The 26,610-nt window shown below is 39.6% G+C and overlaps 2 protein-coding genes across 2 annotated transcripts in view; one reads left to right on the top strand and one right to left on the bottom strand.

Moving 5' to 3' along the window:
• The window catches only part of LOC136863280 (cation-independent mannose-6-phosphate receptor), a 645,945-nt gene that overhangs the window by 236,542 nt on the left and 382,793 nt on the right, over positions 1–26,610 (top strand). The gene's annotated exons all lie outside the window — the stretch shown is intronic.
• Positions 1–26,610, bottom strand: part of Tl (toll like receptor) — a 94,311-nt gene that overhangs the window by 5,099 nt on the left and 62,602 nt on the right. Inside the window, exons 7-11 of the mRNA XM_067138346.2 lie at positions 26,062–26,216; positions 10,625–11,816; positions 5,960–6,248; positions 1,479–2,075; positions 531–686 (exon numbers count right to left, since the gene is read on the bottom strand). Coding sequence (XP_066994447.2) covers positions 531–686; positions 1,479–2,075; positions 5,960–6,248; positions 10,625–11,816; positions 26,062–26,216 — 2,389 coding nt within the window. The remainder of the gene's footprint in view (positions 1–530; positions 687–1,478; positions 2,076–5,959; positions 6,249–10,624; positions 11,817–26,061; positions 26,217–26,610) is intronic.

Raw genomic sequence — 26,610 nt, 5'->3', positions numbered from 1 at the left:
AGGAAAGATCACAATATGAAGATAAAGTTGGAATTCAAGAGGACAAACTGGAGCAAATACTCATTTATGGGAAGGGGAGTTAGGGATAGGAATAACTTACCTAGGGAGACGTTCAATAAATTTCCAATTTCTTTGAAATCATTTTTGAAAAGGCTAGGAAAGCAACAGATAGGGAATCTGCCACCTGGGCGACTGCCCTAAATGCAGATCAGTATTCATTCATTCATTCGTACTCTGTCTGAACATCATTACTTAGCACCACTCATACATCACTAGATTTTGTTCAACCACAGCCATACAGGAGGCAGACATCTGTGGATGCTACATTTTGCTCTAGCCGGTGCCAAGAGACAGATTCCAAATTTGTTTGCTTGTTTATCAGGAAATAGGAACTAGTGGATTCTACCTAGTTTTTATGCACTATACAGTAATATACACTGGTACCAGTTGTTTCCTTACTCCATAAGAATACAATCTAGTAATGAATATTCGTAGTGAATCTGTACCAAGTACATCTATACAAATCTCACCTTTTGAGGATATCGATGTAAGAATTGCACCAGATATAGTTGTTCACAGTTGCAGCTCCAGGGATTATTATTCAGAGCTATGGTATGAAGTTTTGAAAAGAAGTCCACTGTCTCATCATCAATGTTACTTAGTTTGTTGTTGTCCACTCGCAGTACCTGTGGAGCACACACTGATAGTTTTGGTTGTCTGTCCTTCAGCATTCAAATTTCCTATCTAAGAAAATCCTCTCTTAGCCTACTTTTCTCCTTAAAATATTGTGTAAAAATCATCTTTATTAGTGGTAAAGTCAGGGCTCCAGGCCCCTTTCTTACATTTAATCATTTTTACATTTTTGTATTGTAATGGAGAAAAAATTAAGTAATACTACAACTGTTAGCACTAGTAAATGATGATGATGATGATGATGATGATAAGGAATTGACAAAGTTACTTCTCAAACATTTTGAAATCTTCTGAATTGTCATCAATTAATTAATATGTATTGAGAATTACGGTACTTTACAGATAAATAGTTGTTTTAACATAAAGACAAGATCCTGAATCTAGGGGTTGTTGCTGGAGAGATACACAACTTCTTCCACCAACAAGACTAATCGCTGAAAAACCTCCATAATCTCTCAGTATTGTATCAGTATTTGAACAAGGTGGGTTGTTGTTTTTTAAAGGAAGAGCTGTAGGTTTGCAACACTATTAGTTGTAGCTTTCTCATTTTTGCCAAATTACATTTGATTTATTTTGAAACCAAGAAAGCAGCATCAAAGCATCCACTGGAACCCAGTTCCAAGCAAATGTAGTGTTTGCAGCGTATATATTTATTAACTTATCGTTCTACATTCCCTGTTCATGTATAGAAAATTAAATATTAGACATAAATTATCTTTAAGAAGGTGTACCAATTAAGTGTTCTATCACTAGCCCAAGACTTGTAATTCTAGGGAAATGCTTACCTGCAGATTAAGAGGCAATGTTAAGTTTCTCATTTGGCTGATGTTGTTATGAGATAGAGAGAGCTTTATCACTTTGGAATAAGTTCTTGATAGAGTTTCTGGTAGACTTTGCAGTAAGTTGTGATCTAAATGAAGTTCAATGTTGGAAATCTTTTGCTGATCAGGTAGATATGCAGGTATATCTTTTAATCCTTGTCCAGAACAATTCACAGTTAGTACACGATCCTCTGCATGAAGGAGACATAGACACTGTCTAGGGCACTGTTCACTCAGGGAGCACATCAGTGTGCTGGATTTAAGCATATTCACTGGCAAACCCACCGTTTCTGGTGGTGATGCACAAACCAAATTTCCAATTTCTATGTTGGCTGCAGCACGTACTTCTGGGGCAATTTGAAACTCCAAATAGCGTAGTAAATCATATATTTGACAGTTGCAATGCAGTGGATTACTGTGAAGTATGATGTCAACATTGTTTACTTCTGGGAAACCTACTTTGAGAACAGTTTCTTCTGCCTTTGCTAAGTCTATAGTTTTAATTTGGTTGCTGGCCAGATCAACAGTAATATCTCTGGACTTGAAGTAAAGATCCTGAAACTGAAATTTAATAATACATTAGTTACATGCTTCAAAAGCTTACAGTTCTTTACTTAACCTGAAAGGATAAGTGACAAGACATTAGGAAACCATAACCAGTTTCTTTTCCTTCAGTCCATTAATTGACCAGTTCATTTAAATAAAAATTATGTATCTGGTTGAATAGATCAGTAATTTAAGTGCTGGACTTCAAAACCCAATATTTGTGGTTCTTTCCTGGCTCACAAAGGAACTGTTGTGTTGAAACCTATCTTATAATACTGTACTTCACACAGTTAGGGTGTGTAAAAATTAGTCGTTTAAAAAAAAAATGCAAAATACATATCAGCTGCAAAATAAAAATCAGAGGTTGAGGACAGTGTTGATAAATCCTTGTGCAGACTTCTTTATGATTAAATGGCAGCAAAGCACATTTGTAGTTCTTGGAATAGATGTTCTTATTGAGTGACCTCGCTTATGTAGAGAAAGTTACCTGCTGAAATCCTTGACAGCACTGTTTATGATCTCATGTCTAATAGCACGTGCATGCCTATGGACCGAACGTCGAGGAGATTGATAGTAATGGTGTGTGTCACTGCACAGATGGTCTCCGGTGTTTGGACACTACGAGGCCTTCCAACAGCTACGTTTTAATACTCGAATCACTTTTTCTCAAACTATTCACCCAAAACAGAATGGTATTCCTGCTCGGAACTTTCCCATGTCAACCTAACCCAAAGTGTCTACGAAATAAATGCTGTGTTGTGGTAACAGTCAGCATTTTTTAAAATTAGTCTCAGTTACAAAACCTTGATGCACACCACTCCACACCATGCTAGTGACTGACTGACTAGCCCGTGCGAGGCGATACACGTGCACCTGTTCTCTAAGGCCAAGACCATGTGCGCACATGCCACGACAATAATACCGGCTTAAGTGTTGTGGCCAATACGGGTGTTAGTTTGCTCCAATTTATTATACGTAATAAAAAAGCAAACACTACTCTTTTAAACTGCACAATAAATTTGTGAATGGCCTGTTGGGTTGCTGAGTTATTTACATTTGAAATTCATCAGCTAGTTTTGTCGTACCCTGTATCTGTTTGTATTGTTTGTTTGTCCAACCCTTGTCCCGTTTCTCTATGTGGGCGGGTATGAGGTTACTTGAATCTGTCGTAGTAGGAAGGTTGAGGTGAAACCTGTTGCCAGCAAATAGCCTACTCTTTTCAAATAGCACCAGGGGGTCTGCTCAAGGCTTAATGTCACCATCTGACGAACGAATCGCCGTCAACAGCATCATTCCCTCACTCCATATGAGCACTGCAGAGAGGTTTAGAATTTAATCAAGGCTTTTGGCACGCAATCTAGTGATTAGAAATTGTATATCACCCCCTCCCCTACCTGGCCGACCAACATTCTGAAGGTAAAATTTTTTTCAACCAGTGGGACTCAAACTGGCTAACCACGGTGTCAGACTGTTTTGACTTCAATGCCTTAATGATCTTGGTCACCAGATAAGATGGAAATGTGTATTCTTAAATGCTGATAGCATTAACTTTGAAGAACTTGTGGATATCTTGTGCATTTTAATTCACAAAAAGATACTTCTTTTAAGTTACTTCATACTATTCAAGGAGAAACTTAGGAATAAAAGGTTTTGTCATAGGAGTTCCTGATGATTACATTGTCATACTACAATGTCCCAAATCCATAAAACTTGAACATTTCACCAACTATTGTTGGTAGTTAGGTGTGCTACCTCTCTTCTGCTGCCCTCACACCTCTTTTATTTCTCCTGAAATCATATTGCATTCCTTATACGACAACAGTTTGGTTATAATTTTAATATATCATCCTCAATACGGTTCTATTATAAGATTAATTACATGTAACAGTTTGGTTGTAATACAGTTTGACTATAATTTTCAGATTTGTCTAGATTCTCTTCCTGGAGCAATTAAATCATACAGTCATAGTGAACTTTATCCAAGGCTTAATTGTGGTCCTGGAAACAGGGGTTGATTCATCTTCAGGCATCTTTGTGAAGGCAAACAAAGCTTCCCTAGTTCCCAAGAAATTTTTGAAACCAAACTCGGTCTCATCCGTATCTTGCTCTAATTTCCTGTGTATTCTTTTATTGATTATCTTCAGGAATATTTTGAGTGCACAACTCATTGGACTAATTGTCCGATGGTCGGTACAATCTCGCATTGGCCTTTATTTGGTAAAGCTAAGACCGTAAATTGAAGCCATTCCATAGGAATTATACCTGTATTATATTAAATCTACCAATAATACTGCATTTTCCTGTCCAATGAGTTTTAGTATCTCAGATGGCAGTGAATCTGAACCTGATGCTCTTGTTTCTTGTAGTTTTCGACTGCATGAAGTACTTCTTCTTTACTAACGTCTGGGTCACAGTCATTCTGTTCTTCTTATGTAGGATCCTCCTCCCTTTCATCTGCAAATAGATCTTGAATGTTACCCATCTATTTATTTTTTCTTCTGCATCAGGAATAATTTTGCCATTTTTGTCCAGCAGTTCATTCATCTTCCTAGTTCTATATGCTCCAGTTCGTTCTTCCACTTTCTTATGTACATTGAAGCTGTTGTGATGTTTCAGGGCTAATCTTTCTACAGTATATCTACACATTTCTTCCTGTACCATTCCTCTTTTGCTTTTCTTATTTTCCTTCTTATCTCTGCATGCAAGTTCTTATATATATTCTTATTTTTATAAGTCCTTCTAATATCCATTAGTTGTAATGTAATCATTCATCAAACTCTTCTTACCATTTGTCATTAACATTATAATTCATTTCATTCTTTGTCTTCAGTTGCTCATTCTACTAGTTGGTGTTTCACTGTAGGATCTCTTCATTTAGAAACTTGCATTTTATTAGTTTGACATCTTTGAATTTCTTGAACTTGATCCGAAATTTAACAACCAATGGATTATGGTCTGATCTTATGGCTGCACCAGGAAAAGGTTTTACTGTTAGAATAGTGTCACGATAATATTTACTAGCTCATGCCATTGGCCTTGGTCTGTAATAATTTGACAAAGCAGAAATTAATCTTTATCCATTTTTTCCTCCCATGGGAGAACTTGAATGGATATAGGACAAGTTAGATCATAAAAGGGGATTAGATTTTGCTACAGTAATGTAAACCAGATCTGCAATGTTATCACAGTTCTTTAAATGATCAAAATTATATTCATAATTTGGGAAGAAATCCATTAACAGAAGTTCCCTGTTTACTAATCAGAATAAATCCAGAATGCTTGAATTATATTAAAGGGCATCATCATTATCATTGTATGGCCATAAACCATTTGCAGGTATTTGATGTGAGACCGTCTAGGACCAAGTGAGTTGGCCATGTGGTTAGGGTCTCACATCTGTGAGCTTGCATTCGGCAGATAGTGGGTTCAAACCTCACTGTTGGCAGCCCTGAGGATGGTTTTCCATGGTTTCCTTTTCTCACACCAGGCAAATGTGCCTTAATTTAGGGCTATGGCTTCTTCCTTCCCACCCGTGGCCCGTTCCTATCCCCATGATTACTATACAACCTCTCTGTGTTAGTGTGACGTGAAAAAAAACAAACAACCAACAATCTAGGCTGCCTGCTGGTCAGTTTTGCTGTTCTGTTTTATCCTGTCATATTGGGGAGCAGATCTCTGTTGAACAGTCTATGGCTGAGTTTTAATTTTGTAAAGTGAACCCCAAGTGTGTTCCCAGAAATATTTTCTATGCTGACACAGTACTCCTCTGCCGGGTTTGAACTGTTGATGTTGGGGTTAGTAGGCCAGTACTCTGCCACTGTCCACATTGGAAGTAACTACAGAATCACATATATTACTTGCACTAATTAACACGTAAAATCTGATTATTAATCACAAACCTCAAGTTGTATGATGGCATTGTGACTGAGATTCAGTTTCTGAAGATTCGTGAGGTTCTGCCAGTCGGGAGAAATCTGTGTAATTTCATTATAGTCCATGTCGAGCTCTGTCAGGTGCGTGCAGTTACGCATTGGTGACTCTTCAGATTTATTAAAAGATATATGATTGTGTGATAAATGAAGAACTTGTAGATTATGAGTACTCTTCAGTGCATCTGGGTGAATGTAATGTATAGCATTGTTGTTCAGATTTAGGTATACTAAGTTCTTCAGCCCTTGTAGCATTGACCTGTTGACAAATTTTGGAGCATTAAATAACAAACCACTGCTGCAATCAAAGAAATTAATATGAAGTAGCTTCTCTTATACAGATAGACCTTTACTTACTTACTTACTTACTTACTTACTTACTTACTCACTCACTCACTCACTCACTCACTCACTCACTCACTCACTTGGCTTTTAGTGCCAGGAATGTCCGAAGACACGTTCGGCTCACCTGATACAGGTCTTTCCAATTGACGCCCATGACCGACCTGCGTGTCTGGATGTGGGATGATTTTGATGCTGAGGTAGAGAAATGATGAAACCAGGCATCGGCAGCCTACTCCTGTCTAATAAAATCCAGGAGTCTGCTCAAAGCTTTATGTCCCCATCTGACGGGTGAATCACCATTAGTGTCGTATGCCCTCACTCCATATGAACATTAACCCGGCAACGCCGTGCGGTACCGTATAGTACCAGTGCGCCTTACTTCTGATTTTCTCATACTGATCCTTACTCGCGCCATAAATCTGGCAACTTCGCTTTACATTGTCAAGGAGATACTCTCTACAATGCCTAAAATCAACAAAAGGTTTTATTTGAGTATTTGTTTGCGGCAACAACTGCTTGTAATTTGAGATCGTGTCGAGAGGAATAAAAATGACTACCTGTCTAAAGTAAGTTGCTTTACTTTGTTTATAAATATTGAGAATACGATTTTGTATCATGTGATTTATTGTCTTGAAATATAAGTCCATGAATTGAAATAACAAGCAATTGGTCAGCATTCCTGTGTCAGCTGTTATGATACAAATTATTCCGTTGGTACCGTATGGTACCGCACGGCGCTTACCATGCCTCTCTGTTTACTTTCTCCTCCTTACTTCTAAGGGTAACAATTCATACTGTAGTTGCAAATAATGATTTATGTGTGTCATAAAAATCTATAATTGTATATTTTACTTTTAAAAATTAAACGGCATGACATACTGAACCACTGGAATCTAAGGTATTATCCGAGGAAGATGAAGGGGGTCTCGCAGATAACCTTACGGGAGGTCAATCACGGGTACCAGCAGAAATAGTGCTAAAGCAACAAATTCCGCACAGGAGTAGATAATCCATGTCCGATAATGATTCATGGCCCGGGAAGAGAGCGAAATCATCACCTCATCCACCAGATACCTGGATGGCGTATGGCCCAATTTCACTCCAATTCCCTAGTGCGAAATTTTCCACTTTTCGATATATGATGCCGACCGAAATATGAGGGTTTTCTTTACGATGAAATTATGAATTTCTTGTGCTCTGAAGTCAACAACTACCGGTATATGCTTTTTACAAACGAAAAATAACCCCGAAGAAATGAAAATTTCATCAGCATTTTCCTTCTAAGTAGCTATGTGTAAGTACCACAATCAGAAAAGGGTAGGTGCAAAATATTTATTACGACATATATATTTGGGTGGTATTTTAAGGTAAATAAATGCAGTTGTTTACACTTCTTAGTGTATCTGACACCTTGAGATTCAATGGCGTACATCACTATATCGCTCCGACAAACCAAAGCAGGAGTTGTGCGGCGAACGAATGCGAATTCCGCGGCCGCACAGAATGCGTCACGTGTAGTGTGGGCGTTTGTGTAAACAGCATTTTGCCATTCTAAACTAGTGAAGAGTGGAAATGGGTGACTAAATAAGAAAAGCTGAAATAATATTACTCGTATTTCCTAAAGATATGTCACGTCTGAGCTAATGTTATATTTCGGAATTCCAAAGGGATATCACAAATAAACCTATAAACACCGTTTCTTCTTTTGTTTATTGCTCAGTAATTTGTAAGTGATATTCTGTAACAATATTAAGCATTCAGTTCCATGGTATTCTAAAGAGGTAACAATTTTTATGTTCCAACCAAAAGCTATGTCAAGCGCCGTGCGGTACCGTATGGTACCAGGCCCTCATTTAAAAACCAACGATTCAATTTTTAGAAAAATGACTTTTAAATGTTCTCTGATATGTGAATGCTGGGTATATTAAACAAAAATTTAAAAAAACGAAAATTGAAAACTCCGGCGTTCCCGGGTTAAGAGAGGTTTGGAATTGAATCCAGGCTTTTGGCATGCAATCTAGTGATTACAAATTGTATACCACCACCACCACTACTCCTACCCTACCGGCCAACATTCTGATGGTGACAGCTTTTTCGACCAGAGGGACTCAAACCGGCTAACCTTGGTGTCAGACCGTATAGACTTGACGCCTTAACAATCGTGGCCACCAGGCGGGCTGTTGGGCCTGTTAAAACTGCCATCAGTGACAAGAGCTGTAATGACATTAAAGATGGTAATTTCATAATAGAGATGTAGGCCTGGGTTGTTTGTAATTGACAGTGAATTATTCAGTCACTAAAATCACCTCCGAAATTAACTTGCATGTTTTTATTTCTGTTGAAATTTATTCTGTATAATGTAAGAGGATTGTCTACCATTGCGTTTGATTGTTACTCTTTCTTTCTGAACACTTAATCCCCAAATATCACTGCCAAAGGTGATGCAGTAATAGGGAAAACTGCTGAAACATGGCAGCACCATAATGATGCTTAAAGGACACCGTAAAAAGTGACGTAGTTTGCAGTTGCTTTCCTCACTAGGCCAGAAAGTTGTATTGTAGCACATCTGGCCCTATGAGTAGCAACTTTCATAACATTCAGATGCACTAGTCATGCTCCTAATATCTTTATTTGGCACAACTCGCACCTCTAAGCTTCCAGTCACAGCCAAAAGTGAGACTTGGTGGAAGTTTCATTTTACTCTGGCATGTGCTGAGAGCTGGATTAAAAAATACTACATCCTCCTCCTTCCGAGCCTTGGCCCTTATATGGTTTTGGCGACACGACAGCAATGTTTCCATCAACAAAAGTACTATCTCCATCAAGAAAACACATTGATTTAAGATTTTGTTATCCGTTTGATACTATAATCATACTGGATTCACATTTCATGATCCTTATTAAGAATTATGCATAATTTGTTCTAATTTTCTCATTGAAAGTACACTGCCAACTGCAGCTTGAAAAAGCAGGGAGTTACTATTCCTACAATCTAAACTGACAGAAGTTGTAGTGCAGCTTGTACTGACTTGGATACTTCTATGAATTTAAAGTAGAGTGACCAGATGCCCCTTATTTTACGGGAGTATCCTTTATACCAGCAAAAAATAAACAGGACGCACATTGTCCTGTTTTTCATTAACTGTCCCGTATATTCTAAAATACAGTGTTTAAACTTTATTTATCACAAAGTTGTGATGTATATTTCCCATTGCGTAAAATAATTACTGTTTGTATGGTTGGCACTAAATGTAGCAAACCAGTAAGGGCATACTTATATAAAGTGTAAAAATAGCAACTAATAATCCTGCATAGCGAACATTGTTTTGACATGAATATGTCTTATGGCTGGGAGTCATCCGAAAATTTGTTTAATGGGACAAAATGTGTAACGAAAGTGGCATCACATTAGTCATTACCGTAGGCCTTTGTCACCAAAGATGCTGCGGCTGTAGATTTGTATAGTGTTGAAATGGAAAGTGTATCATCAGTGACGTCACATTAGCCATTACCGTAAGACTTCGTCACCAAATATGCTCTGTGAAATGATGAAAAAATATAGTTCGTTATCAATATTTGAGTTTCATTTATTGAAAGGCATATTCAGGATCAGGCTTAATAATTAACAGCAGTTGAAGCGTCCTGTATTTTCATGCTTGTAGTCTGGTCACCCTAATTTAAAGCTAGTCCATTGGCATTATCAATTGTACTGTTATAATTTGGTCTGATTAATAAAATAAAAGTCTATCTGGAATGAATATCATTAAGCAAAAGATTAGTTAAGGAAAGAATAAATGAGTGACTAAATCCTATCATATATCGAAGGATGAAAAGGAACACTCAACATGATGAACATAATGACTGGTCAGCTTAGGAAGATGGAACAACAAACATAAAAACACCAAAGGATAAGGACAGTTCCCGCATCGTTATACACTGCCATCTTCAAATTGATGGGCTTTCTCCTCACCAGTCCCAATTCTTCTAGATCCAGCTGTTCTCAGCCCCTAACAAGCTCATATTTACTTCACTTCCCAGCTCCATCAGGAGGGCGACCATCACTTTGAAGAGCTGTATTGACATCTTCAGTCTTAATGAAGCCGTATAAGATGGAGGATTGTTGTGGCTGTTTGTATTTTCATGCTTTTCCGCGTCTCCCCTTCCCACACTGACCAGTCGCTATGTTTATCCTGTTATATGTTCCTTTTTGTGAACAGTAGATAAGATCTTTGATTGTTGCACCCTCGAAATATTCAGTAAAATATTTGTGTTAAATATGTCTTGGCTTACCTTGTAATATTAATGATGCGGTTGTGATCCAGATTTAAAACCTGAAGTTGACCAAGGGGTGCAAATACAAAATCAGACAAAGTTTTTAGTTTATTGTTACTAAGATGAAGTTCTACCAGGTTTCTGGCATCTTTAAAGAGAGATTGTGGTAAAATGGTGAGAATATTGTTAGAAAGCTGTAGTTTAGAAATGTTAGGTGATCCCCAGAACAAATTCTCTGGCAATTCTGAGATGTTGCAATTCTGAAAATCAGCATCCTTCAGTGCTGTGAGATTTGCAAGTAAACTCTCAGGTAGGGAAGATAGTCTTTTGTTGTTATTCAGTTTAATGACTTCCAAGAAGGTATTCGTGCTAAATAACCCTTCAGGCAATGTGGCAATATTATTCCATGAGAGGAGGAGGGTTGTTACCTTTTGTAGGCTGTAAAATGCATCAAAAGATACTGAAGAAATGTGATTCGAGCTGAGATCTAAAGAAATCAAGTTATGTAGTCCAGTGAACATTATTTTAGATATGTTTTGTAAATTATTTCCCATGAGGTTGAGTGTTTCTAGTCCAGTAAGGTGTTCAAAAATATCTTGATTCAGATGATTTAGGTTATTCATTGCAAGATTAAGCGATGTAAGTTTCGATGTGTTATAAAAGATATATGGCTGTAGATGAATGTTATTGCTGTGGAGATCAAGAGCAGTGAGGTTTTTCATGGTGTTGAAAATACCTTTTGGAAGTGAAGAAAGTCCATTTAATGAAAGAACCAAAGTGCTAGTGGAATTTAATCCTAATAAATGTTCTTTCGTAAGAATATCGTTCAAATCCATGTTAGATTGAAATGTAATGGTAGAAACGTTAGTAATGTTCATAGATGAAAGAAGTTTACTGATGGATTGGTCTGGAAGAGGACAGGTGGTAAAAGAAACTGAAGACACTTGTCCAAATTTGAGTCCCTGTAGCCATCTGTAGTCTATATTTCTTGTTGTACACACAAATGTCACAGACACACGAGGAAGGTATTGTATCTTGAGCAGCGCCACGTTCGAGCGATGGTTTGATTTAGGGCAGTCCACTTCATATTGATCATAAGAATCAGGTCCACATGTACAGTCTGCTGGTCCACAGTGCAAGTGTCCATATGCTGCTCCTTTCATAGCCAGTAGGGCACATGCCACCACTATATACATCATAAAACAGCAGTCTCAAGAATACTGGAAAAGAGAAGGTCTTATGTAGTGGGAAATCTTAACGCTTAACCTTTAATGATTTTGTACACATATTAAGACTAACCAGTTACTCCAAGTAAAATGCATTCTACACTTGATGCTAATTCCATGACATGTATTTCTATAAATGAATTATGAAAGTATTGTAAAGTGAGAGCATTTGAACTAACAAGGAATATTTCCCAATACATCCCTGTGTAATCCTGCAATTCCTGGGCAACTTTTCTGGCATATTCGTTGTGCAGTCCGCCAGTTAAGGTTTGCACCTTGTGTCATGTCGATGGATACTTAGCAAAACAAAGGAACTTTAAATTTTGAAAAATGAGAAATCCAATCAGGTATTCACTTGTATGACAAAACCTTACGACATACATTAATGAAATTGCACAGCTATATTTACCATCTTATTACAGATCTCTTCATATGATTATGAGGGTATTTATGGGTTGTAGTAAAGATGTAGGGTAGAGAACATATAAGAAGTCTGTTAAGATCCCAATATTAGAGTATGGTTCCTGTGAATGGAACCTACACCAGGCTTCCTTGATATGAGAACTGGAAAAGATCTAAAGGAAAGAGCACCATTTGTTTCTGGTTGATTTCAGACAAATGATAGTGTTGCAAGTGATAAATATCATTATCGATCCGTATAGAAGATGCTATATGTAGGATGCTAAAATGTTTATTATGTCACCTATTCAATAAATTAGAAATTTTAAATATTTAGGAATTTATTATTATTTCCATATGAGACATGAGGGCATCATCAGTCATAGTACCACCTCAAGGCATAAATCAGGTACATAAATAATAATGTTACGAAAATGTTGCAAACTTTGGGCTGGGAAGACTTGGGGAGTAAGGAGACGAGCTGCTTAACTAAGCAGTGTGTTCCAAACTGCCAGAGAGATGGCATGGAATGACATTAGTACACAAATAAGGTGAGTGGTCTGAGGAACAGGAGCTGGGAATTGGTATAATTTACCAAGGGAGCTATTTGATCAATTTCCCTTTGAAATTAATTAGAGAAGGTGGCGGTGGTGATAACTGTTTTAAGAGGAAGTACAACTAAGCAACCATCCTGTATAACACTAATCTGAAGGAAAATGGAAGAGGTTCGACACGTAGAAGTATGAAGGTATCTGGAAAAGAAAGACAAGGGCCACAAACGCCATGAAAATGAAAGACTCCCTAGGTCAGGGCCATCCAAACAGCGCTCCCCGAGCACTGGGGAAGGTAGTTTCGGTAGTGGAGGGAGGAGCTTGGATGGCTGAGCGAGCGGTCTGCCCGCCGCGCCGAAGAGACCAGCCGATCCATCAGTCACTAGTCTAGTCTACAGTGACTCTATACGTGGTCTACACACGGGTTCCTCAGCTATGTAAAATTAAAAATGGCTGAGAGCGGTAGTACCTTAATGGCGGCGATCCATTGCTTGATACACCAGAAGGCAATCTGTGCAAAAGTTGCCAAGCTTAAAGACGTAATGGGAACAATTATGCGAATGGTAAATTTTCTTCGCTCCCATGGACTCACGCACCGTCAATTCAAAGAGTACCAGGCGAGTTGGCCGTGCGGTTAGGGGCGCGCATTTGGGAGCTCGCAATCGGGAGATAGTAGGTTCGAACCCCACTGTCGGCAGCTCTGAAGATGGGTTTTCGTGGTTTCCCATTTTCACACCAGGCACATGCTGGAGCTGTACCTTCATTAAGGCCACGGCGGCTTCCTTCCCATTCCTGGGCCTTTCTTGTCCCATCGTCGCCATAAGACCTATCTGTGTCGGTGCGACGTAAAGCAAATAGCAAAAAGAAAAAATCAAACAATTCTTGGATGACATCGAAGCGGAGTATCCGGATATCCCGTACCATGCAGAAGTAAGATGGCTGAGCAAGGCGAAGGTGCTTCATCGAGTTTTTTTGCTTGCGGAATGCAATAGATACCTTTTATGACATGAAAGGACAGGCCAAAGTTCTTTTGCGTGATCCAAAGTGGGTGGTGGACTTGGCATTTTTAAGTGACTTTACTGCCCATCTGAATACTTTGAACACTTTGCTTCAGGGCGAAAAGCACAATACCGAGCTCGATAGCTGCAGTCGCTTAAGTGCGGCCAGTATCCAGTATTCGGGAGATAGTGGGTTCGAACCCCACTGTCGGCAGCCCTGAAGATGGTTTTCCGTGGTTTCCCATTTTCACACCAAGCAGATACTGGGGCTGTACCTTAAGACCACGGACGCTTCCTTCCCACTCCTAGCCCTTTCTTCTCCCATCCTCGCCATAAGACCTATCTCTGTCGGTGCGACGTAAAGCAACTTGCAAAGAAAGAAACCTCCCTAGGTCCACTCCTGGTTAGTCATTGCATCACTCAGGTAGTTGGGAAGTTCTTGCAATCCAAGAGCTGGTTTCTGTCCGCCTAACTATTGTGAAGCGTGTTTGATTCATTCCAATTCACTGCTAAAAGGGTCTGCTATGGTGTTAGGAACACGTTCATTGGAAAAGTGCATGTGTGTAGTAGTTGGCAGCCCTACGCAATGAAAGCAGATTCTTTTCAGCGAAAAATTCACATGCTAGGCGGACGGCAGGTGTATACGAATTCGTATTTTCTGTAGTTCTCCACCATATTGGACCTGCTATGACATACGTATTATAGTTCCATTCAGCAGTGCCATTTCACGTATAGATGGGACGTGGGTCAATGAAAAATACTGTTCCTGAGGGTCATCATGTGGACAGTTATAATTATGTTTGGGATTTGATTGGACACTGTCTTTCCCAAACAGCACAAACTATTGTTCTTGTCCACAAATTGCAACTTGTTGAAAGGATATAGCTGAAGTTTCTACAACAGCCTCTTCAACACATTTATGACTGTGTCGTGTCCGTCGTTGATTGGTTAGATTTTACACCGATTAGCCATTGCATTATGACCACCCCGACCCGGGAACATATAGCGCGTTTGGAGGGGGGAAGTAACACGTGACATGCCAGTACACGGCCAGCTTTTCGAGTTGGCCGTGCCGTGGCCAATAGCATGGTATATATAGGACGGGTCTACAGGCTTGCTGTTTCGTCAGGTTTTACATTTAGGCATCTTTCTATTTCCGCCTATGTGGTTTTGTCATGACCCTTATTACCCGATTACACCGCTATTTGATACCCATCACCACATTTGGCCTGATAACATGCTGAGCATGGGGACAGACAGATACTCCTGTAGTGTCACACTCCCACTCCTCCCTGCTATCTTTCTCTTCTTAAAACTAATAGCATGTCGGAGGCAATGTAGAATAGGACGATTGCCACGCGGGGGGAAGCGGGCTTCGCCCCCCCCCCCCCCGATAAAAAGGCTTGCTGTTAAGTGTCTCCGGTGTCTGAATGGGAAAAGCGGCCGATCTCTCCGCGTTTGATAGAAAGCAAATTGTGATTGGTCGGTGCCTTGGTACCAGCATCTCTGTGCCTGCTGCTTTCGTACCGCTGTTGTGAGCACATATCGAAAGCTGTGCAACGTCCAGCCGTGTGTCGATAGCTGCTCATTGAAGCCAGAGGCCAGCGGAGGCGGTCGTGCATTGTTCGGAGCGACCGTAGGGCCATAATTCGAGAAATCGCTAACAGGTACAGCGGTGATGATTAGGCGAATATTTCCCAGCACATGGTTCATCAAACACTATTATGCAAGGGACTCCGGAGTCGAGGACCGAGTCGTACCCAGTGCTGACTGCACTCCACCGAAAGCAGCACATGAGGTGGGCACAAAATTGTCACTGGTCCGATGAATTCAGATTCCTGGTTGATCACTTGGACGGCCGAGCGCCTGTACGCCGATTTCCATCGGAGGCTATGGCAAGTGATATAACAACTGTCCGGTATCTGGACGTCATTGGGAACCAAGTCTATCCGTGTTTCCTAAAGCTGACGGCGATTTCCAACAGGACCATGATAATGAATGATAATGAATTTTCTTTAAAGCCGTGCCCCCTCCCCCAAATAGCCCTGATATGAACCCCATAGAACATTTGTGGTTCGACTTGGAGAAGCAGGTTCGTGCTACATCACCACCGCCAAGCAATGTTCAACGGGAGGACCTGCTATTGTACTCGTGTTACCTGATATCCCAGGATAATTTTCGTTACCTCGTTGAATCTATTCCTCGCCGAATAGCCGTGGTTCTGTGGGCAAAAGGTGGTCCTACATCCTATTAGACTAGGGTGGGCTGAGTGGCTCAGACTGTTGAGGCGCTGGCCTTCTGACCCCAACTTGGCAGGTTCGATCCTGGCTCAGTCCGTTGGTATTTGAAGGTGCTCAGATACGTCAGCCTCGTGTCGGTAGATTTACTGGCACGGAAAAGAACTGAGGGACAAAATTCCGGCACCTCGTACCGTAAAATAGTTACTGAGACCCAAAGCAATTAACATTATTATTACTATTAGACTGGTGGTCATAATTCGATGGCTCATCGGAGTACATGAAGCGCCACTAACGTCATCTACCGAAGATGACTGGCAGCAGAAGAAACTGAGCCGTCGGCCATGGCTAAAGCAGACCTCAACTAATAACAGTAGTCAGCGAAATGTTAATGTTAAGTTTTAGGAACTCAGGAAATCGTAGGTCATCAGTCATCACATAGTGAAGCATTCGACTGATTGTTACTTCACGTTCTTCTACTCATTCAGAGAGTCATCTTCATTATCTTCCTCTTCAGTAGGGGCGGATGACCCCGCGGTTCTTCTTATAAAAAGAATTACAACCATCGGCAGCAGGTTCGTTACTATGACGAATGGGCAATATTTTCACCTCAAGGATACTCTCATTTGATGAACTTGATAACGAAACCCTAAATTCGTGATTATCTTCATTGTTGTAGCCCGTACGGTTAAACTGTACCAAACATAAAAGTTTGAAAAATAGATTTTCTGTAATTATTGTTCTGTACTGTGAGAACTAATTTTTCCGAACGAAGTTATTTGAAAGTTAGTGAAAAATGTAAGTCACGATTATCTCCGTTATTACTCCTCGTACCTTCAAAGACCATGAGACATAAAAGTTCGAAAATTATATTTTAGCGTCTTTTATTATGTAGAGTTTTCTCATACAACTACAGTAATTACGGACAATTTGGCATTTCCTGTTGTGGTCCCATTAATATTGCTATTAATATTAACTAGAAATGGGAGTGATGGGACAGAAAAGACACAGCAGCTATTCTGAAAATGTTTCAAGATTGAAATCGTTTCGAAATTAGACTCTTGCACTAAACGCCCTGTTAAGACCGTTGTGTTGCAACTGGGTAACCATTTAGGCAAAAGTTTCCAAAAACGGTGATTTCCTGAAACTGTTCAGTTACTACTGCGCTGCTGTAACTATTGGTCGTTTTGCATGGCCAACGAGACCGCCCTGGAAACCGTCAGCGCCATCTGGCCAAACATCTGTTCTCCAAATGCAGAAACTCGCCACCGAGAGCGATTTAAAAGACGCACAAGACTAAACACCGAGAATACTAAATACACACAGCTAATGCAGTATAATTCAATCAACCAATCACTACTAATCTGCATTTAGGGCAGTCGCCCAAGTGGCAGGTTCCCTATCTGTTGTTTTCCTAGCCTTTTCTTAAATGATTGCAAAGAAATTGGAAATGTATTGAACATCTGCCTTCATAAGTTATTCCAATCCCTAACTCCCCTTCCTATAAACGAATATTTGCACCAATTTGTCCTCTTGAATTCCAACTTTATCTTCATATTGTGATCTTTCGTACTTCTAAAGGCACCACTCAGACTTATTCGTCTACTAATGTCATTCCACGCCATCTTTCCACTAACTGCTCGTAACATACCACTTGGTCGTGCAGCTCGTCTCCTTTCTCCCAAGTCTTCCCAGCCCAAACTTTGCAACATTTTTGTAACGCTACTCTTTTGTCGGAAAACAAATCGAGCTTCTTTTGTTTGGATTTTTTTCCAGTTCTTGAATCGAGTAATCCTGGATACCCTGGAACCATACTCTAGTTTGGGTTATTACCAGAGGCTAATATGCCCTCTCCTTTAAATCCTTACTAGAACTCCTAAATACCCTCATAACTATGTGCACAGATATGTACCCTTTATTTACAATCATATTTATGATTACCCAAATGAAGATCTTTCCTTATATTAACACCTAGGTACTTACAATGATCCCCAAAAGGAACTTTCACCCCATCAACGCAGTAATTAAAACTGAGAGGACTTTTCCTATTTGTGAAACTCACAACCTGACTTTTAACCCCGTTTATCAACGTACCATTGCGTGCTGTCCATCTCACAACATTATCGAGGTCACGTTGCAGTTGCTCACAATCTCTGTAGAGAATAACTTCATCCGCAAAAAGCCTTACCTTCGATTCCACTCCTTTACTCATATCATATATCATATATAAGAAAATATATAGGTCCGATAATACTGCCTTGAGGAATTCCCCTCTTAATTATTACAGGGTCAGATAAAGCTTCCCCTACTCTAATTCTCTGAGATCTATTTTCTAGAAATATAGCAACCCATTCAGTCACTCTGTTGTCAAGTCCATTTGCACTCATTTTTGCCAGGAGTCTCCCATGTCCCATCCTATGAAATTCTTTAGATGGGTCAATCGCGATACGGTCCATTTGACCACCTGAATCCAAGATATCTATCTGCTTTATCTTGCTGGTATCCTACAACTTGAGCTTCAGTGGAACTGCCTTCTCCCGAACCAGTTATTAATTTCGCAAACATGTCTAATATTGACGCAAGTGTAATAGACTGATATAACTTGAAAGCAACATTCTTTAACCCTTTGGTAAATGCATGTATCGAGCTCGAATTATTGTTCATTTTTACTTGTGAGGTACGCCTCTGAAGTGTTTACATCCATTTAGTATTAATACTATTTACGTAAGTACGGACGATACGGTTATGTCATGAAACATGTGCTGTATGTAATGTAATATGATATGATATGATATGATATGATATGATATGATATGATATGATATGATATGATATGATATGATATGATATGATATGATATGATATGATATGATATATAATCCACAGTAACATTGTGCAACACACTGTAACATCCAGAATAACGTATCTTTGACACTAGATAGTTTTACATTATAACTAGGCTTTAGGCACTCTAGGATTTACGAGAAGGTATATTGTGACATATCCTTCTAGAAGCGTGTCCAGGCAACCTATATAAAGAGACAGTTTCGATGGTGGAGTGGAGTTATTGCCTAACAGGAGTTCTGCTTGTGAAATTGTGTTTCACCAATATGCTAAGTGGCAGTCAGCAGTCAACTGTTTCAAGACGGTAGTCTTAGTCTCCTTGTGCTTCGTGATAGGCATTTGTTATAAATGGTGGTTTTTGATGTGTGTGTTTAGTGAGAGGTTAAGTTGTAATTAATAAATTACTGCACGCAAGTGACAGTATTTTGTATGCGTCTATGTGAATACATCAATATAATCAGAAAGAATGCTTTTCCAAAGCTTATATGCAATGCGCGTCAAATTGACTGGTCTGTAATTATGTCTATCACCCTTTCCTTTATACACAGGGGCTACTATAGCAACTCTCCATTCATTTGGTATAGCTCCTTCGTGCAAACAATAAGCAAATTACTTCTGATATGGTACTATATATCATCCGGGTATGATGCGCATAGGTATCACCCAAATATCACTATACAATTTGTCACAAATGGAACATAACAATTGCTTTTACACATATCAAGTGAAAAATCTCTGGCAAATTAAGAAATACCGTCGTTATTTGAGAAATATGAAAACATACTTAAGGCTTGTAGACAGGACTGGTTTATGTCGTATTCCGCTGCTGGTGCCGTCTTTTGTTACTTTCTTCAGGTCCAGGGCTAGCACCATGGAATGGGAGGGCTATGTCGGTGGATTCTCATTATCTTTATCCATTCGCTGCTGGCGCCGTCTTTTGTTACTTTCTTCAGGTCCACCGTGGAGTGGGAGGGCTATGTCTGTGGATTCTCATTATCTTTGTCCATTCGCTGCTGGCGCCGTCTTTTGTTACTTTCTTCAGGTCGACCGTGGAATGGGAGTGCTATGTCTGTAGATTCTCATTATCTTTGTCCAGATGACTAGAGCGGCCAGTTCAAACAGCAAAATGGAGGTCAACAGAAAAATAGCATGATCCCTGGACCAATAAATATTTTTATTTCTGTTCGAACGAAAGTAGCTCGATCCCTGGACCAATAAATCACTAGTCCACTGAATTTTTCTTATGTACATTGGCCATACCATTTTGTCGCCTATTAAATATTGCATATCGCGATACAATTCATGATATGATGTCATTGACAAGTGAAGCAATGGAACGAAAGCAAAGAACTTCAGTGACCACAGATATCGCACACGAAATTGTTGAAAGTGTAAGACAAAAGACATACGTGTGTCACTGTGAGCGTAACACCAAATGTACTTGTAAAGTGGTAAAGTACGCATACATAATATAGGTATAACTCCCGATAAGGCACCCCAGGATAAGTAACATAGTAATCATGGCTGACGGTGGGCGAATGGATTCTGCCATTGGCTGAAGATTAGAGCAATGAAATGTCGTTCCCATAATTCAAGACAGCGAGACGTTATAGCCAACTTACACGCGATGAAAAGACCTAAGATATTGAGGCAATGGCAAAGAGTAACGAAATGAAATAAATAAACGTAACAATATGTCACTGTCTCGAATTATGGGAGTGACGTTTCACGGGGCAAATCTTTAGGGAATGGCAGAGTCTATTCGTGCCACCGCCAGCCATGATTATACAGAAAGATTTATAACATAATGTTGAAATACTTCAGACGTAGGTAAGCAGTAATTACGATTCGGAACACTAGAAATCATAGACAGCGCCACTTACGATTTAACATTAATAAGAAATGGAGGCCTAAAGCCGCATAATAATAATAATAATAATAATAATAATAATAATAATAATAATAATAATAATAATAATAATAGGAAGAAGAAGAAGAAAAGCGGCTTCTAATGTTTGGTTGTTGATAGACGAATGATTTTTGTAGATAAGCAGTAATTACGATTCCGAACACTAGAAATCATAGACAGCGCCACTTACGATTTAATATTAATAAGAACGCGGCTTCTAACGTTTGCTTCTTCAGCTTCTTCACAGACCAGTGATTTTGTCACTACCGGGAGCTAACATAGCTAGACGATTTAGTAATAATAAGAAGAAGAAGAAATGGAAAGCGGCTTCTAATGTTTGGTTGTTGACAGACCAATGATTTTTGTAGGTAAGCAGTAATTACGATTCCGAACACTAGAAATCATAGACAGCGCCACTTACGATTTAATATTAATAAGTAATAGAGGCCTAAAGCCGCGTTAGTCACTAGCCGGACCTAACGTATCAAGAGCAATGTAGGGAGACAGTTATTACGGAATTGCACACTTTAAAGCATAGATTGGGCTGTTCTTACTGATTGCAATAGTGGAACTCATGATTCATTATCAATAAGAAACACAAATAATGGCATGTTGAAATGCTTCAGAGATAGCGGTACACTGTGGTCCAGGGAAAAAATACACACACATAAAGAAGGATATAGAAAAAAGAAACATTTATGGTGACATTGAACGTACCTTAATGGAGAGGAGGGTAGAGATCAGAAGCTGCCAGGAAGAAATTCTCACACAGCAGTGTCCACAACCAGCGACATCCATTTAAATAGTAAGTTGTTGATTACCATAGCAACGAAAAAGTATAATCAAGTATAATTAAACCTCGCGCGCAATGAATGTCCAAGAAGAAGAAAGGAAAAGAATAATTAAACATCGAATCAGTGCCTTCCCCTTTATCGCCCGGCCAAGTTGGTACTTCATGCTACGTAGTATTGGGAACTAAGTTTAGTTGTTGGTACGTCATACTAGAAACTAATTCAAGTTGGTACCACGAACTAATTGAACTGACCTACATCCCCAATGACAAATGAACATTAAACAGCGATTCTGCGCTGGTCAACCTTTACGGGAGTTGTTTTCACTAAAATATGTATGGCTGCCAATTATGCTTGCAGTCATGTTATCCTTAGCTGACGTCTGCTAGATTCAGTTTCGTTGTGAGTTCCTTCAGTTTCTCCTTACTTCCACAGCCATTTCTAACCTCTATTTCTTTCCAACCTGCACCACAGTCTAATATACACAGTCGCGAAGCTCGGCACATTTTTTTCATCCATGCGACTGCAGCGCTCCACGTGGCCAGCAAGCCATCGGTCTTCTGGGATGTGTAAGTTGTATACGTTTTGTGAGGTAAGCGTGAGGTAATTACATTATAGATGATCGGTTTTCTATTAAACTGACATGGTATTTACGAAAAGATGTGTGTGTGGCGCAATAAATTGCTCAATTACAAGAAGACACCAGAGCTTTAGGTTTTCTAAAGATCCTCTACAGTAAAGCCTGAATTACTGTACATTTTCGGATAATAGAACAATATTGTGAAGATTTATAAATTTAACTTCAGATAAGTAGGCATTTCGTTCATCAGTGATTCAGGAATGTAACTCATAGTGAAATCTATCCAATTATAATTATATGAACTTAAATAACGTTTTAACGCAACCATAACCTCTAACACGTAGCGGTGTTGTAATTTTCATTGTGTATAAAATTGTTTGTCGCCTCTGTGTAGTGGTTAGTGTGATTAGCTGCCACCCCCCGGAGGCCCGGGTTTGATTCCCAGCTCTACCACGAAATTTGAAGAAAGTGGTACGAGGGCTGGAACCGGGTCCACTCAGCCTCGGGAGGTTAACTGAATAGAAGGGAGTTCGATTCCCACCTCAGTCGTCTTCGAAGTCGTTTTCCGTGGTTTCCCACTTCTCCAGGAAAATGCCGGGATGGTACCTAACTTAAAGCCACCGTCGCTTCCTTCCCTCTCCCTTGTCTATCCCTTCCAATCTTTCCATTCCCCACAAGGCCCCTCTTCAGCATAGCAGGTGAGGCCGCCTGGGCGAGCTACTGGCCCTCCTCCCCAGTTGTATCCCCCAACCCAAAGTCTCACGCCCCAGGACACTGCCCTTGAGGCGGTAGAGGTGGGATCCCTCACTCAGTCCGAAGGAAAAACCAACCCTGGAGGGTAAACGGATTAAGAAAGGCAAGAAAATTGCTTGTAAATAGTTGGAGGGCTGATTTATTGGAGAAACATGTGAACTATTTGTACAATAACATTACGTTATGTTCGAATCATTTTGGAGACAGCCAGTTCATGTCAGCAGAGAAGAAGAAATTGTATGGAATCTCCAGATTTCTTCGAACCGAAAGTTATTGATAAGAGATGATTAGCTCGTCTCAAAGGAGCACACCACACAGTCATACGTTGCACTGACATAGATAGGTCTTTTGGCAACGGGGGGATAGGAAAGGGCTTGGAGCGAGAAGGAAGCGACCATGGCCTTAATTATGGTACAGGCTGTTTTGACAATGGGAAACCACGAAAAACCATCTTCAGGCCTGGCGACAGTGGAGTTCGAACCCACTATCTCTGAAATGTAAGCTGATAGCTACGCGACCTAAACCGCGCGGCCACTTCCTCGGAGGAGCCGAGAGAACATGGGCTGTTTTCAGGAATTTCCTGTATGCTCACTAACTTGGATGTGCTATACTATTAATTCCCTAATGTAAATACCTGATTTTCCACTTTAATGCTCTGAAGGTACGAAGTCATTAGTGTGGAAATTATTTGTGAAACTAAGATTAGATTACATTGTGATATTTTGCAATGAAAGTTTTCAGTGTCATAAAACAAAAAAGCTCAAAATTCAGCCATTTAAGTTCCTGAGATCTTTGAATATTATTTGAATTGTTTTGTAGTTCATTTCTATTTTTATGATTTATGTGAAAGTATCAAATTCAGTTCAATAATAGGACTTCGAAATTGGCTAAGACCTTAACTACAGTGGTATGATCAGTTTTTCCTTCGAAAATAAACTATTGTTACTTTCCTTTGGTATTATTACCATGCTGTAACAATAAGTAGTCTGGTGTATCAACGTATTTTATTAAAATGTACGATTAATATAGTTGTCGAGGTGGTTACAGTTTATAATTTACGTGAGAAAGTGCAATCAGCTGTTGGGTAGAGAATTGTTCCGGACAGTTAGAGCTTGCTGGCCGCTACGATCGCTGGTGTCGTTCCGCCTGTCAACAGGATGCCATTTCTTCACTAAGGAGCTTCGCGACTGTGCATGTTAGACTGTGACCTGCACTTCCTCCTTAGTCTCTTTACTTGTCTGTTATAGTGTAATCCGTCTTTACCATTCCTTACCACCTTTAAAGGTACAAACGTGTTTTCACATTCCTCAACAATTGTTTTAAACCCATCCCAGAGTATGTGTACATTTTTATTTACCGGTACTGTTTTTCACCGATCATAGTTACTTTTTTAAAACTCCCTCATGCCTGTTTTATCAGCCATATGGTACTGCCTAATAGTCCTACTTTTAAGACCATCCTTTCTATAATATTTATTTTTAACTACGACAATAACAGCTTCGTGAACGCTAATACCATTTCTTTCTTCGGTTTATCTATAGAGTTCATCTGGTTTCACCACTACCACCATGTCAAGAATATTCTTCCCTCTAGTTCAGAAGTGCTCAGCTGGGCGCCCGTTGAGGCTAGCCCAGTGCGGCCGGGCTGGCGTGACGTAAATGCGGGCAGCGTACGTAACAAGTCTACGTCACAGTGAAGCGAGAAAGCGAACACACTTTGCAGGGAAGGGAAGGAGCATTGACGTTCACTTGCGATTACGAAGCTCTCCTCCACTACTATTGTCGCGGCCACCAAATTAGGCGGGTCAGAGAATTACGCTGTTGCCAATGTTATATAGCAACTCGCGAAGAAATGTCTAACTGAACACATCATTTCGGAGCGCGTGGCAAGTTGTTCTCTCTCAAGCTCCTGATGTTACTTCATACAATGTTTCAAAACAAATTATACTACAAGCTTCAGAAAAGACTGCTGATTTCAATGGTATAACTATTTTCCATATAAACCACTTCAAATAATTATTAAAATAAAATCTTGAACGAGTAAATTTAAATCCGTACAATCATGTATTGAAAACTTCAGTAACCGGCCAAGTTTTTATTTCTTCACCCAATAACATTTTGTCTGCAGGAAAAATGTAAAAAATTGCCTGACTTATATTTTTTATCTGAAACATATTTCCGTGAGTGTTGTAATTTTCCTGGAAAATGGCCCGGAAAGCGATCATGTAAATGTCGCTGGCTGAGGCAGATCGGGGCACGCGCGCCAGCAAAGGCTGCAGGACGCCGTAAATATTTTCGGATTACATATTAATCCGTATCGGTTTTATTACATTATAACTTTAAATATTTGAATACTGTTTATTGTATTGAGTAATATGGAAAAAGAACTATTTTAAAGAACGGGTTAACATTAATTTATAATGAATTAAGAATCAGTTTCGAGCTTCAAGGCAGGCTAAGATTTCTTAGTCACTGTCATCACACATCAGATCAAATCAAAATCTCTTTATTTGCAAATGAGGTGTCTACCTCGGTGGCAAATGGTACACTAAAATACATTATTGTCAAGCACTAAATTTTAAATTAACAGGAGACGAAGAAAATTTTCCTAGAATACAATATTATACAATTTACGCTAATATTTTTTTCTATTAAACACACACATCATCCTTAATAAATTAATATTGTTTACAAAACTCTACTTATAATATCTTACAAACATAGTCAACTCATATACAGTACGGTATGTGAAATTACTTCTAATAATACTATACAACTGGTATGAGATTAAAATTAACATTGAATTTATTTACATATTTATATTTTACCCATTTTGGAACCTAAGTAGCATAACGACCTGCTGCGTCTTAACCAGAGCCCCTTTTGCCACCACTTTTCAGAGTTCCTATCTGTCGAGTCGTCATTTACACTGATGATGAATGGCTCTATTCTTTCGTCCCTTACTATTTCCTTGGCCCAATCGTCCGTTTGAAGATTTTCCGCGCGATTGAAACACTTTCCCCAATATGCAGCAGTCACACGGTCGATGGCTTCTGACGTGAGTTTTTCTACGTCCTTTATTTTGAATGTCTTGGTCCTCTCTGCCACTTCTCTCTTGACTTGAGCCCAAATTAGTTCACATTCACTATCCATTTTAACTGCACTTACGATGAGTGCTCAACAGCTCCATGACAGGGAATGACTCGGGTAAGGTGGCCTGGAGCGGATGGGCTTCAACTAGACAGCACTGCACGATCAACGTTGCCAATACGTGCTTGGAGGTAAGCGACTCTCGACCTTCTGTCGTTTTGCCGTTCCCATATCTGACGACAGCGCAGTTTTCCTCACCTGCCTAATTTGGTGGCCGCGGCAATAGGCGAAATGCTGATTGTGGTGCATTCTTTAAAATAAAAGGCTCTAATCACCAAAAATACCCTGACCTTTTCAAGATATTCCGGATTGATTTATACTGCGCTCGCTATAAATAGTTTTATTTTCTTGTATTTTTTTCATTCAGCGAAAACTGACACTTTATAATGTTTGTTACAATCTACAAAGGTACAGGGTTTAAGCGGACAAGCTACGATTAACACTTCCTTGGATGGAGATGGCAGTATTTCCATTTTTTAAAATTAGTAGAATTCCTGTTATTCATTGATGATGATGATGATGATGATGATGATGATGATGCTTGTTTTAAGGGGCCTAACATCGAAG

The sequence above is a fragment of the Anabrus simplex genome, chromosome 1 (genome assembly GCF_040414725.1).
Source record: "Anabrus simplex isolate iqAnaSimp1 chromosome 1, ASM4041472v1, whole genome shotgun sequence".
Classification (NCBI taxonomy): Eukaryota; Metazoa; Arthropoda; class Insecta; order Orthoptera; family Tettigoniidae; genus Anabrus; species Anabrus simplex.
The sequence above is the reverse complement of the archived record's forward strand: the minus strand, read 5'-3'. Positions and strand labels throughout refer to the sequence as shown.